The following is a 13746-nucleotide window of genomic DNA, read 5'->3' on the forward strand; positions in this document are numbered from 1 at the left end:
CGACGGTTAGAAAACCAAGCCAGACCGCTCAGTCTACTCTCACAACAGATCAAACGAATTCAAAAATGAAAGTTTTCGGATTTTTAGCCGCTTTCGCCACCGCTCAAGATTTTAGCGTGCTTTCTAGCGCTGCTGAGGACTTGGACAAGATCATCACTTCCACCACCGGCAATGTCAAAGAGGTAAGTTTTAAAAGTAAAGAAAATGACTGACTGGATATTCAGATCATCTCAAAATTCGCAGACTTTGATTTCCAGCGACCAGTAGAGTGCGACAGTGAGAAAATGTCTGTAGAAGAGGGTGTTGCCTGTGTTCAAAAAGGATTCAGCCAGATCTTCGAGTTTGGAAGTAAGTTCTGTTGAGAATCCCGAAGGCTCATAAATATTTAGCTGAGACAATCGCTGCTACCGCCGAGAAATTCGTTGAGGACGGAACCTTTGACCGAATCGTTGAGCGCGCCGATCAGATGAAGCAAAATCTCCGAGATGCCGGATTCAACATCTACGAATACGACCCAGAGAAGCCATACGTTTACACACCACCAGAGGACCTTAAGAAGTACGATTTCAGCGGAGATGAAGGTTCGTTAGAGATGCTCTCTCAAAGTTTACCCCCTTTTCAGTGAAAGAAACGATGGACAATGTCAACAAAATCATCAAAGAAGCTACTGCTTCCTTTGGAAACAAAGATGAACTGTAACTTCTCTTTAGTCTGTGAATAAATAAACCTTTATTGAAAGCTAACTGAGTAAAAATAATGATTCATAAATCACGAGGTCCATCATAAGAATGAGCCGATCGTCTTTTTCTTTCTTCTGCAGGACTTTCTTCGTTGTCTTCCGAGGTTGTATTGTCACTGGGAGGGGGAGGCGGGCATTCTCCTACCGGCTTGAGATAATCAGGCGAATATCCTCCAGGGCAACAATCAAATTCATCAGTATTGTAGGGAACATGATTGCAACACGAATTTGGATAGCTACTCGTATCATAAGAATCCGCTGCACGACGATTTCTAGCGGTATGTGTGTTGGTGACATTAAAATGATAGGGTTCAATTTCGCAGAAATAATTCCAGCTCCGGTAGTAGCAGAAGAACTTATCCCAAAAAGAATCTTCGAATAGTTTGTTCACAAAATTTTGCGGATCGACTCCGTTTGTTCCGTTTGATGGAGATGCCATTAGTGCGTAGTCACATGATTCAGGCGTCAAACAGCCGATAATGTTCAATCCTCTCCAATATTGTTCCTCCTCAGCGTCTGTTCTCGTGTAAGTTATGTTTCCGATCGTTTCATTTATCAGCATTCCTACTGGAAAAATAAAGTCAAAGGCGCCTTCTATCGGATCGTGTAAGGGCCTCATGAAGCTCAGCAGTTCCTGTTCATTCTCAAAAGCGGTTCCAACAAAAGGTCCTCCTGCAGTCATTGCAAGGATCTTGGCGATCGGAGTGTATGTCGTGAAGTCGTATTGCCATTCTTCTGTATTATTCAGAGGATAACCCGGGCTGTTGAAATGCGGATCCCATTTTCGCCACTAATGATCAATAGATAGCTTAGCTAGAATGAACATCTCTTACGTTTTGTTCTTCAAAAGTAGCTGTTTTAACAATTGCATCTTTGAGACCGCCTGTTCCACAAAGAGGCTCCCTCATAAAATTTCCTGGTCTACCCTGATAAACCGGATCGAATGCATATGGTGTCGGATTTTCTACTGGTGACCCTTCATTATCTACCCAAGGTCCATTGAGACAATTATTGATATTTTCATCGGTATATCCATATAATTTGCAATGAAACTTCTCCAACCTTGAATTATGTAAAATAAAAACCACGCGGTTATTTTTTACCCAATAAATCCGCTTCCAAAGTTCCTGGGATCTTCTGCCCCAACTCCCCTTGTCGTCTTCAAGAGCACATCTTGGCTGAAGGTCTCATTAAAGTCAACCAACGTCTCGTAGTTCGATGAGTCGCCATAGATTGCAACGGCGATTCGTACGGCGCCAATGTTAATACGACCTATATTTTCATACTGCTTTGTTTCTGGATCGACGTAATAGTACAGCTGGCGAACAGTGTCCATCACAAAATCAATTTGCTTTCGGGATCCTTCGAAGCGGTTGAAATTATTGACTCCATCTTCAGAAGGGAGGTCAATGTCGAATTCGGTCAGAGCTGATCTGCATTCTATCGGGTCAACTAGCGCCGACTGGTCGATAAGAAACAGAACATCCGACTAAAGTGAGGCTGGAAAGAGCTTGTAAAGATCAGAATTCTTACCATGCAAGGAGCACAAGCACAAAACCAGCATCGATCATGCATCAATGTTGCTTGTACTGGGCATTTTCGCTGACTCGTCTTTTCGGCTCTTGAAATTATCCCGATTTGGTCAAAAAAGGTCTGGACTTGACTTCCTATCATCTCTCTTTTCTATGCTCTTCTGAGAGCTTGTCTGAGCCGACAAGGTAATTATTCTAAGCAAGTATGACGTTTTGCGATTTTCGCAATAAATTTTATAACCTTTTTTATGAAGTATGCTGATGCGAAGATAATTTAGCGCGAAGAAAACACTTTAACGACATAATAAATGCAAATTAAGATTAATTTCGAGTGCCAAGTTGAAATTGAACGACCATGATCGCCGATTGAACAAAAGGATGGAGGCACAAGATTTTCGATTTTGAATTTTCCGAAATCGACTATCTTGGGTCATCGCTTCAAAAGACTGTCAACAATCTGAGGCTAGAATCGGAAACCTGTGCCGAAAACATGAGTCAGGGTCCTGGAAAATATTTGATAAAAGCCGCCGAGTGGTAGTCTTATCAAAGCTCTAGGACCCTGACTCAGGTTTTCTACACAGGTCGCCGAGTCCAGATCTGAAATGACACAGGAGGACAAAATTTGATTGTGAAGTCTAATTTTCAAAATATCAAATTTGATCTCATCCTATTGCTTTGCAAAATTCCTCATAAACCCGGCCCTAAAACCATAAAAATGGCGCTAGAAAGGAACGAGAAAGTGCGAACGTTCGATTTCGCTTTTTTCGAAAAGTGGTTGATTGGCCGCGCGCACCCAATCGCTTTTTACAATGGCCTGGCTCAATTTTTCTCACACATTTCGTCCCACTTTCGGACACTGATTTTCCGAGTCCTCTTTTTTTTATCGATTTCCGGGAAAAATGTCACATGCAGAGAAACAAACAAAAGTCGAATGAATGAAAAGTTGAAAATTTAGAGATCGGAAAAGAAAGAAAAATTGGGGAAAAAGATGAAGAAATTGATTGAAAGAAGCTTTTGGAGAAGATTCTAGAGAAAATGGGAATATCTGAAGAAGTGAAGATATCCCTGCCGACTGGAGGAGATGTCAGGTAAATGAAAACTTGTTGTGAAATTCGGAGAAAATCGCGCTTTCTCGACGTAATTGGTGATTTCTCCTAATAAAAAGGCCATCTGCGGCTATTTTCGAAGAAATAATCGCCCAATTTCGTAGATTATAGCCGCGTGCGGCTTTTACAAGAAAAAAAGAGGACTCTTAGTTGTAAAATGCGGCTTTTTGACCCATTTTAGGAACCAGAGGAAGCTGTTTTTTCTTTCTTTTTTATTATTAGCACTGACAATATCGCAAACAGGTGTTAGGCGGTAGTTAAATTTTATCTTCCTTTGAATCAGAGATTCTCAAATCTTTGCTGGGATTATGAATATTCGTCTCAAAGTAAAAAACTTTCAACTTCTAACCAATTTTTACTATTTATGATCCAGAAATCAGAAATTTACAAATGTTGATAATTCAAAGATTTGACGCGCAATTTCATTTTTTCTTTTAGACTTCCTGTCCGCGTAGCTGCCCGATGTACTGGAAAAGAACTAGTCGAGCTTTGTTGGGAGGCTATTCCAGGTAAAAAATTAGCTTCCTGTTTTTTTCTGAAGAAAAGAAACCGCGAAAAAGTTTGATTATCCCGACTTTTGACAAGCGTAAAATCTAAAAGAATAGCTAATGATTCATTAGTTATGAAGATATAATGTAGTCTGTTAGACACTGTCAATTTTCGTTTAGGTTTGAAGCGAGAGGACCATCTGTTCTGGTCGATAAGAGTGACGCCGTCACCGAGCTCCAGTCGCGATGTCGATTCTGTATTTACTTGGCTACAGCCTGATAAGAAGCTCTCTGACCAAGGCATCAAAAGTCGAGAGCTAGAATTTGTACCACGGCTTTATCCAGAGGTATGAATGATTCTAATACCTCTTCCTCAATTGGAGTTTAGCATTGGAATCAGCTGCAGAATAGTTACGCAGTAGAGCTACTATTCTTATCAGTAAAGCGAGCGGTCTACAGTGGCGAGCTGCGTTTTAGTGATAACGCTAAGGACGCACTTGCCGGTCATGCACTCCAAGGCACGGGTTCATCGTTTTCTAGGGTGGGCGTAACTCGGGGAAGATTAGGGTCCCCAAGGGAGGTGTTAGTCAAAAGGAACCCCCCTTTACCCAAATACGAACGCCCGTGATGGGGGCGCTATGCCTTATGTCTTCCTTCCTCCTAAAGACCAACTGATTTTGAATCCAGAAAAAGCACTTATCGGCGATTATCGAGACGAAAGCTCCTCCAGATCGTCCTTGAGGAGGCATTACTTGGTTCCTGTAACGAAAAACCTTGACCACTGGGCCGAGTCAGAGCGCAGAGCCGTTCATCATCATAAGGCGCGTGGCTCAATCATTTATCATTGCAAAAATGTCACCAAAAGAAACTTAAAAAACTTATTTCGCAAGATTTTTTTCCAGGCGCGTTACAGTGATAAATCAAAATTGAGCCTTGTTTTCCAGAAACAGCGTGGCTGCCCCCGTGGAAAGGCGATTACAAATTACCTGATGATTGCGACGAATCAGGCGACTTACGGAGTAGAGCTATTCCGTGGCGTTCATGACAAAAACAAGCACGAGTGGGTGGTTGGAGTCTGTTACAATGGCATTCATCGGTATCATGTGACGTCGTTGGATCATCCGGACAAGATCTATGATTGGAAAAAGTTGGACAATCTGTACTTCAAGGTTAATATAAACATTGGAAAACTCATTGGAATAACCCTTTGTTTCAGGATAAAAAATTCACAGTGGAAGTGTGCTCCGACGATCCCAAAACTCCGCGCTCCATGAGTTGGTACGGCCGCGGTGTCACCATTCGCGCCCTCTGGAACGCCGCTATCCACGCGCACATGAGCTACATCGACTTGCGACCGAACAAGAAGCTCCGACACGAATACCCAAAGCTTATCGAAGAGCTCGAAAAGAAACTGGACAAGCCTTGCCTCGCTGGGGCGAACTTTCAAATTCCCGACATTCCGCTAGAGTCTCAAGATGGCGCTCGATTGACGAAAAGTCGAAGCTCTGAAGAAAGTCCTGAAAGACGAGCGAAAGAACTCGAGGTCCTCATCGCACTGAAATCGAAACGAAGAATGCTCGAAGATCAGTATTTCCAACGCGTCGAACAGCTCAAATCCATCATGCGCCAGGAAGCCCAGCTGACGAAGATCATCCCGCCAGAGTTCAAAAAATACCTGACTCAGGAAGACAAAGAATTGAACAAAGAAGTCATCAACCATGCAAAAACGCTTCAAGAAACGACGTTCAAATTCGAAGGACTCGACAAGCAAAACGACTCCAAAGACGGCAAAGCGTTGAAGAAGACGAGCTCGGTTACGTCTGTCACGCCTGTGAATCGATCTGATCAAGCACAGGAAGAACTGAGGAGGATAGCGAAAGATCTGGGAGTCAATCAAAAAATAACAGTTTGTTTATCAAAGCTCAACAATAAAAAGCTCGAAAATGAATCAAAGAAGCAGACCTACGCCAGGAAATATCAAGAACAGCTGTACCGAAAATATAAGAACAAAGTCAATGTAAGTAAAACACAATGATCCTCGTCGTAACGCAGCCTTTAGTCGCTCGAGGAGACAAAAACGCATCTTGAACGAATCATCGTCAGCCCGACAAGCCCAATGTCGCTTTCCCCCGATCTCCCGAGCGATTTGAAGATGTCGCGCATCTCTCTCGACCGAGGGCGGCACTCGATCGACGACGTCGGATCCGTCAGTTCAAGCTCTTCTCTTCCGGATACTGATGGTCCAAATGGCGGTCGAATGAGCGGCTCGGCTACTCCGCGATCGGCGCATTCGACAACCTCCCTCGAAGACGCTGCTTTGAACACTGGTCCTACGAGACAGTACTCGATTCGTCGCGAAAGTGGAGGGCCAATTATTCAGAATCATCCCCATCGACCGCCATCTCCTTCTTTCAGAGATGGTTCCTCCACTTCTGACGGCGGAAGCTCTTCCCATATTCCGAGGAGAGATCGCCCACCGCCAGTCCAAGAAAGAACCTCCAGTTTAACTCCCACACTTGCTCGGAGAACTAGCCAACCATTATGTAAAATAGGGTCAAAAAAGATCATGAACTAAAGTCAACATTCAGTGAGTTTACCTGACGGAAATGTCACCCTCCGACCGCCACGAAAGACCTACCAAAACGACAGCGGGGCAACATTGAGCCGAACTGGGCCGATCAAGGTTGAACATCCGGCCAGCGCGAGTGCGATTAAGACCTTTTCCTCTGCAGAGATAGGTATTTATACTTTTATAAATACATTTGCGTGTCTTCTTTCCCTCCACAAACATACCTTAATTGTATTTAGAATCGCGCTACTGCTCGAACAGAGGCGCCTCAGCAACAATGAGCCGGGGTTACTCGGATTATCAAAACAATCAAAATACGAACAATCAAAATCATTACTTCTACGGGGAGGCGTCTGGTCAATACATGCACCCTGGCTATGGCGCCATGCCCAGAGCTCCTGTAAGTCCCCTCTTTTCAGCCCCTTTTTACAATTCTTCCAGACGGAATTCGACGCCCTGTCGGAAATGAGCTTCGGCTCTGAAGCAAATGTAAATAACATTCAATCGCGAAAACACATTCGGCAATTGCTGCACGAACATTTCACCAACAACAGCTCCACCAACCGCTCCAATCATCACGCCGCTGCTCCATCGTCCTATCAACCTACCTATCAACGCATCGCTGTCAACAGAACGAGGTCCAAAGAAACTAGTTCAAGAGACACTTTCGAACCTGCCCACCATGATTACAGAGAAATGGTATGTAACCAGCAAACATCAACTCTTTACCGTTTCTAAGCATGCTGGTTCTATTACTCCAGGAACAAAGAAGCGTCTTCCACCATCGACTCTAAGCCTTCATTCGACACAAACAAATATGGATCTAGGAACGCCCGGCACTCCTTCCTCCCTCGCCTCCTCTTCTGGCATTCTTGATTCCAGAATTCTTAGGCCAGTGTTTTGAGAAGCTCCCTGGTTCAGGGTGGTTTCCGGGGGTCAAGACTCCCCGATAGGCAGAACGGGTTCTGCAAACACCTGACGATGGGGGTTTTGCCCTCAGATCCCGCCTGATCCAGAAGAAATTCAAATTGAAAACACTGGAAACAGTCAAAATCCCTTTCATCGCCATGATTCCGGCATTTCTACTCTTTCTGCCCAAACCCATTCGACGAAAACCCTATCAAGCCAGAATTCAGGCGGTAGTTTGGGATACGGAGTCTCAGATTCTGGCACTGAAGCTGCTAAGCGTCGCGAAATTCTTCCAGGTACTTTTCTCTACCATCTTCATTCTTCAACAGTTTTTTATTCAGAAGCTTCTGCTCCCAAAACAACTGGTCTGCGAAACAATGTCCGGAGCGCCCTTCAAAGCCAAGTTCTAAAATCAAACACTAACACTATTAATAATCACAACACGCCTAACAGAAACTCGATTCTATCTAACTACTATTCGCTTCCTCGAAATCCGAATCTTAATCGCTCTTTTGAAGCGGATGCCAAAACAGAGCTCGATCAATTTGAACGATCCTTCGAAGCTGAAGATCTTCTAAAATCGAGTCCAGAAAAAAGTACAGAAGGAATAATCATTCCTGGAAGCACCTTAGATCTGAGGTCCCGTAAACAAGGATATTCCCCGGGAGCTAGTGCTGCTAGAACTCTTTTGAATAAAAGATTCTTGGGCCGGTCCCTAGCTCTATCAAAAGATCAAGCTAGTAAAGTTAGGGAGCGTTTTAGAGTAAGTAACTCCGTTAGAAAGTAAAGCCTTGATTTTTATAGTCATATTTGTTACTAAAAATCAATCATGATAAGGATTCATTGATTTATGAAACCTTTTGGGTCATTATTTGAACTTGAATCAATCGGCTTCGATTTTAATTTTTCTATTAATAAATACACTCCGTATTTATTATTTAAACTGACTTAATCAATTCAATCATACGAATCTGGCGCTGTTTTTCTGTTGTTCGTTATTTTTGCCTCTCCAGAGCCCCTATTTATTGAAATAAAGAATAAACAATGAGGATTAACTTACCAATATTCAAACTATCTTAACGTTCTTCTTTCCGAACTTATAGTAGAGCCGCAAGCCACGAGCGAAGCGACTTCCCAAACGATTGGGTTCAAAGTGAAGAGCGTGGAACCCTGGTTTGAAGACTGGAAATTGCAGCTTCGACAACCAATTCGACGAACACCGCGATTCAACAATTTTCATTTTCAGAAAGTTCACTTCCTTCTTCTCCTTTCTTTGCAATATTAAGATTTTGATCGTACGAGCATTTCTTTTCTTATGCGTTTTTTCTTTATTGTTCCACATCTTCCGACCTAGTTTTCTACAATCTTCTTGATACACAAAAACGTTTACTAGTTTTATGCGTTTTCTACCTCGTTGTTTCGACTATTTTCAGAGCTTCTACAAGTCTTTTCCGTTCAATGAAAATTGAGTGATGACAATTATAAATTCCAGTTATCTTGGTCCTACCAACTCTGTCATTCATTGTGCTGAAGCGACATCGAATGCCTTACTGTACAAAAAAGTACCTATTATTCGCTTGCTTAAAAATATGCGACCAGAAATAACGCTGCCCTGTTTTAATCAACAAAAAACCGAACTCATCAACCTGTTTTCCCCACTTTGAATCAAAGACCAATTTAATAAACCCGAAATTCAACCCGATAATTTCAATCTCGGCTTTGCAACCTTCATCGAAAACCTGAATTAGGGTCCTGAATGACCATTTATCATAAATGGCATTTATGAAAGTCCCCTGACCCTGACTCAGGTTTTCTACACAGGTTCCCAGATTTCAACTGTTTTATTATTTTCTAGAACATCCCTCCAGCGTCGCTTGTTTTCAGAGCTCAAAATCAGTTCGTTTCAGATTTTCAAAAGACGGTTATGTTAATATGAGTCTTTATTTGTCGTTTTGCGCAAATTACGATGTGATGGAAGATTTGTTCACATTGCAGCAAGAAGCGGAAAAGCAACGAAAAGTTGAGTACGATGCAGCGCTCAGGATTCAAGCATGGTTTCGCGGAAATCGCATCAGAAAGTACATGCGATTTTTGCACGAGACCGCTGCGAAAATCCAGTCAACTTTCCGCATGTTCGCTCAAAGAAAAAGGTGAGACAAAAACTAGCAAGATTACTCAACTACGCTCGGCGACCTGTGTAGAAAGCCTGAGTCTGGTAGAGACTCTACCGTAGAGTGGTCCTCGTAGAGCTTTGAGAAAAGCTGCTAGATATCTATTTTATTTTGTTTTCAAGTTGCTGAACCCGGTCCTTTGCGGAACCCTTAGTCAGGGTCCTGAAAAACCTGTTTTCGATGATCTTTCACGACCCTAATTCAGGTTTCTTCAGGTACACAGGTTGCCGGGCCAGCATCCTTAGTATCAGTAGCTCACATCTGCATTTAGATATTATGTAATGGTCAAAGAAGCTCTAGTACGTCAAAAAGAAGCAGAAGCTCACAAAGCAGCTGCCAAAATCCAGACGATTTGGCGAGGATATTATACCAGAAAATATGTTCATAATTACTACGCTCGAAAGCATTATCTTTTGGTAAGTCTTCTCTTTTTAATCAACATTAATTATTGTTTCTTAGGCAGTGGAAGAGAAAAATAAAGAAGTAAGAGAGCAACTTGCTCGATTTGCGGCGAAGCAGAAGGAGGCAAAAGAGCGAGAAGAAAGAATCAAACTTGAAGAAGAAAAGATTCTTCTTGGTATGTTCAAAAGTTTATTTCTGATGAAAAGATGGAACTTGTCAAGAGTTACCTTCAACACAAGTTGGCTTTGTTGTGTGTTTGGACAAAAACTAATCCTGGCATCTAATTCTATGTTCCACAACAATTTAACACGTTCCAACGAACAGGGCCACCTCAGATGATCTTTGAATGGATAGAACTGAAAAATCTGCAAGCGGCTTTTCGATTTTCAGCCGTTATTTTACTGTAGTTACAATTAGACATTAGAAACGGTGCACTTAAATTTTGACATCATAAAGAACAAAATCTAATTATCTCCCTCTAAAGCAACTTTGAGGCCGACTGAACTTTAAAAACATAGTCAGCGAGTATCAACAGAAGGCAACTTTATTTTCAGTTGCTACATCAACAGTTTATTTTTATCACAATCAGTTCAAAAAATGAAATAAAAGCATTGATTTTAGCGCGCAAGAATCACTACATGATGAGTACCTATCAACAAAATGGTGTTTTTGCATCTCCTTGGTTTCCAAACAGCGGGTTTGAAGACCTCATGGCCCAAGTCCCTCCACTAAGCAAAGAGGAACGAAAACAGCTGATGAAAAATGGAAAAGAAAGTCCAAGAGAGCTGCCTCCTTTAAAGTAAGTTCACGGAGCCGCGCGGTTTTTTCTTCATCTCTCTTTTAGAAAGGTGGTTCCTCCGAGACTGCAGGGGCCGTTTAGGGAGCCAATGATGGTCCATAATCAGAGGTACAGGGCTCTTTCGCCGACTCTTCGAGTTGCTACGAGCATCAACAGCGTCAAGGAAGAACAGACCAAGGAGAAGCAACGACAATGGATTAGGAGGATTCATGATGACCCCATGGTACGTTTTCGAATGATTGATTTGAGTATAAATATCGGTTTATCTATTCTTTTAAAATCTGCGAACTTCACTTAATTACACTTCATCTCAGATATATTTACGGTCTCTTTCGGCTCAAGTGTAATCAGGAAAATCCAAATATAAAATTTTGAAATAAAATTCTGGTTTCTGATTTTTGTATTTCAGAAATTCTCGATGGACAAAGACAAATACGTCCCCCTAATTCATACGAAGGAAAAGTTCGACCGCAAGCTGTACGGTCAAAAATCCTTCCGCGAAGAAAAGGAAAACTCGACTGCATTCAAAACGGTCGTTCCCGCGATTCCGCTGTTCGACAAGTTCGGCAAAGAAAGATCAGCGACTCTTACAAATTGAATATTTTTTTATTTCTAATCTGCAATTTTATTTTTCTATAATCCTGCTTTTCATCATCAGTAATAACTTTCGACTGTGCTAGAGTATTTTTTGACTTTCCTTTCGATTCACAAAATATATTTTATTTTCATAAATTTTCGCTTTCGTTCTATCTTTTTCAAAAACAAAAAGCTAGAGCGATGTTTCAAATGAATAAATCAAAAAGTCAATGCATAAGGAAGTCGCATAGATATGAGATTTTAGAGCGTGCCAGGCAGGAGTTGAAATCAAGGTGCACTTTCAGGCAGATTGATATTAGCTCCAAGAGAACTATTGATGAATAAAAAAGCATGTTTTGTCATGTTGGGTTTTCGTGGGTACACTTTCTTTAATACATTCAGCAACTACTACTTCTACCACAACAACCACTACTACAACAACTACAACAACCACAACAACAACTACAACAACAACGTCGACTTCATTAGAGCCATGCGCATGTACTGACAAGGTAAAAACTGGAATCAGGATAGGATACCCTTAAATAAGACTTTTCTCTTGATTTACAGTTAAAAATCAGTCAGAAAAACTGACCAAAAGCTTCATCCCTAAAAAAGATCATCAGAAAAAGCCTTCCAAAGTACCAGTTCCTTGAAGCCTATCTATCTTGGCAACACTGGATTCCTCGTTCAAGCAGTGTCAAGAGCTGTGAATAAGTATACTGTAAGCTACCAGCAATACTGGGTCATGTCGAGAGCAGTTTGCGGTCAAGGAGTGCTCGATGTCTTAAAAATGGGAGCCTTCAGGTTTTCTGTTTTGGAAAAACGAACGAAAGGTTCTTTTCAAACGCTGAATTTTGCATTAAAAATTCTAGGGAGCATCGATCCAATAACCAACTACGACGCCTTTGCTGCACGAGATCTTTACTACCGTAACCACTGGCCTGACGAGTTAAAGAAACATCGTTCAATTACCTTTGGATTCAGGTAACATGGTGAATCAAATTATCAATACTCGTGAAAAAGTCATGTTTTCTTTCAAAATTGAGCTGATTTGTTTCTCATTTCTTGTGAGGTTAATTTGTTGAAAACAAGTCTAGCCGTCAATTCAATTTTCAATGTTCACTTGACAATAATTACATTCAAATACATTCAAAATTGCGTGGGCGGCCCTGATTGTCCCGTCACTCAGAAATGATAATCATGGTAGATATTAATTCAATAACCTTTTTGGTACTTCGTCGGAGTAGAGTAAGATTTAATTAATAATGGCCCGTTAGAGAAAAGTAGCAAAAATACAATAATAATCCATTTTTACAGCATCATCATATTAATCTTTTTAGAGCCGAAAAGACGCTTGTTGATCCAACTGGTAACGACAAAAAAGACGCTTACTGGGCGCTTCTTCAATTCCACAATATTGCCTCTACACTTGATATCGTCAACGTTAACATCGACGACATCTACAACTGTGTCAATGGCGCAAAGCCAGTGACGATCCTGCCTGGCGAGGGAATTGACATGACATGCGATTATGCAAAATGCGTCGGCGAAGAAGTAATCGTTGGCTATTAAACTGTCGATGAAATAATTAACCGAATAATAAAGCTCGAAACTTGTAATTCTCAAGTAGCAGATTTGTAAACGGGCAAACATGCTAACTACCGCTAGACAAGTGAAATATTAACAAGAGAAGACGATGTCCTATTGAGCAGTCTATCTTGCTGCAGTATGATATTCCACTTGGTATTAGCATCAGGCCTTTTTACATGTTCATTTATTGTGAATAGATACAGAGCAAAATCATAGCAGGTCGAGGACGTTTTTGTTTGGGCTTCGGCGTTCGGGTTCTTGATTTGTCGAGTCCTAAAAATTGGTTATTGAGGGTATAAAATTCTTTTTTTTTAAGAATTTTCGACCGCGAAGACCCAAATTTTCAGCCTGGAAATTCCAAGTTGGGCTTTCTTTGTATAAATTTTGAGCATATTTTGTAGCTGTAGCTTATCATACAAATTTAATTTTTCGTCAAAAAAGCATCTCTTACCACAGTGGTTGTATCGTTTTCAACTGGTCCTAATCTCTCTAATTCTTCCAAAGCAGCTGTCGCTTGCTCCGCATCCATCTTTGTCTGCTTGAGTAACAAGAGGAGCAGAATTTGTTCTTCTGTGAAAAACTTTGTTTCTGGCATTTGGTCGATGTTCTATTGAGAAAAAATGGGAATGAAGTGCTCTGAGGCTCTGGGGCTGCAAGCAGGCGAGTTCAAAGACGCGGAAAGACACCGCCGCAATCTGTATAGCTCCACCAACACGCGCAGGGCGCATCAGATGCGCCATGTAATTGAAGGTTTCGAATGTAAACAATTTCCCTGAGCACCTCTTTTGTGGAACAAGCAAATATCACTTCTCTACTTATTTTATCAACATCGAAAAAAACTTGAAAATGTTAAACAAAATAC

The 13746-nt window shown here is 41.5% G+C and overlaps 5 protein-coding genes across 5 annotated transcripts; 4 read left to right on the plus strand and 1 right to left on the minus strand.

Annotated features, from left to right (window-relative positions):
- The first annotated feature begins 44 nt into the window (after positions 1-44).
- On the plus strand, positions 45-758 carry LOC145703470 (uncharacterized). The gene is made up of 4 exons (XM_081780829.1): positions 45-182; positions 225-348; positions 390-581; positions 623-758. The coding sequence occupies exons 1-4, from the start codon at positions 66-68 to the stop codon at positions 697-699; spliced, it is 510 nt and encodes a 169-aa protein (XP_081636955.1). The 5' UTR covers positions 45-65; the 3' UTR covers positions 700-758.
- On the minus strand, positions 712-2418 carry LOC145703468 (uncharacterized). The gene is made up of 4 exons (XM_081780828.1): positions 2273-2418; positions 1843-2228; positions 1573-1801; positions 712-1529 (listed from the first exon to the last, which is right to left on the minus strand). The coding sequence occupies exons 1-4, from the start codon at positions 2411-2413 to the stop codon at positions 762-764; spliced, it is 1524 nt and encodes a 507-aa protein (XP_081636954.1). The 5' UTR covers positions 2414-2418; the 3' UTR covers positions 712-761.
- Positions 2419-3090: 672 nt separating this feature from the next.
- Positions 3091-9136, plus strand: LOC145702268 (uncharacterized). The gene is made up of 15 exons (XM_081779486.1): positions 3091-3359; positions 3816-3886; positions 4046-4212; positions 4254-4383; positions 4559-4686; positions 4810-5034; positions 5082-5882; positions 5925-6408; positions 6454-6603; positions 6674-6834; positions 6876-7133; positions 7174-7325; positions 7482-7639; positions 7685-7740; positions 8448-9136. The coding sequence occupies exons 1-15, from the start codon at positions 3307-3309 to the stop codon at positions 8520-8522; spliced, it is 3069 nt and encodes a 1022-aa protein (XP_081635612.1). The 5' UTR covers positions 3091-3306; the 3' UTR covers positions 8523-9136.
- A 79-nt stretch (positions 9137-9215) lies between these two features.
- On the plus strand, positions 9216-11442 carry LOC145702269 (spermatogenesis-associated protein 17-like). The gene is made up of 6 exons (XM_081779487.1): positions 9216-9493; positions 9786-9930; positions 9974-10091; positions 10538-10715; positions 10761-10938; positions 11125-11442. The coding sequence occupies exons 1-6, from the start codon at positions 9276-9278 to the stop codon at positions 11311-11313; spliced, it is 1026 nt and encodes a 341-aa protein (XP_081635613.1). The 5' UTR covers positions 9216-9275; the 3' UTR covers positions 11314-11442.
- Positions 11443-11578: 136 nt separating this feature from the next.
- Positions 11579-12913, plus strand: LOC145703490 (uncharacterized). Its single transcript, XM_081780853.1, has 3 exons — positions 11579-12127; positions 12167-12278; positions 12635-12913. The coding sequence occupies exons 1-3, from the start codon at positions 12040-12042 to the stop codon at positions 12864-12866; spliced, it is 432 nt and encodes a 143-aa protein (XP_081636979.1). The 5' UTR covers positions 11579-12039; the 3' UTR covers positions 12867-12913.
- Positions 12914-13746: the final 833 nt, after the last annotated feature.

The sequence above is a fragment of the Oikopleura dioica genome, chromosome PAR, assembly GCF_907165135.1.
Source record: "Oikopleura dioica chromosome PAR, OKI2018_I68_1.0, whole genome shotgun sequence".
Taxonomy (NCBI): Eukaryota; Metazoa; Chordata; class Appendicularia; order Copelata; family Oikopleuridae; genus Oikopleura; species Oikopleura dioica.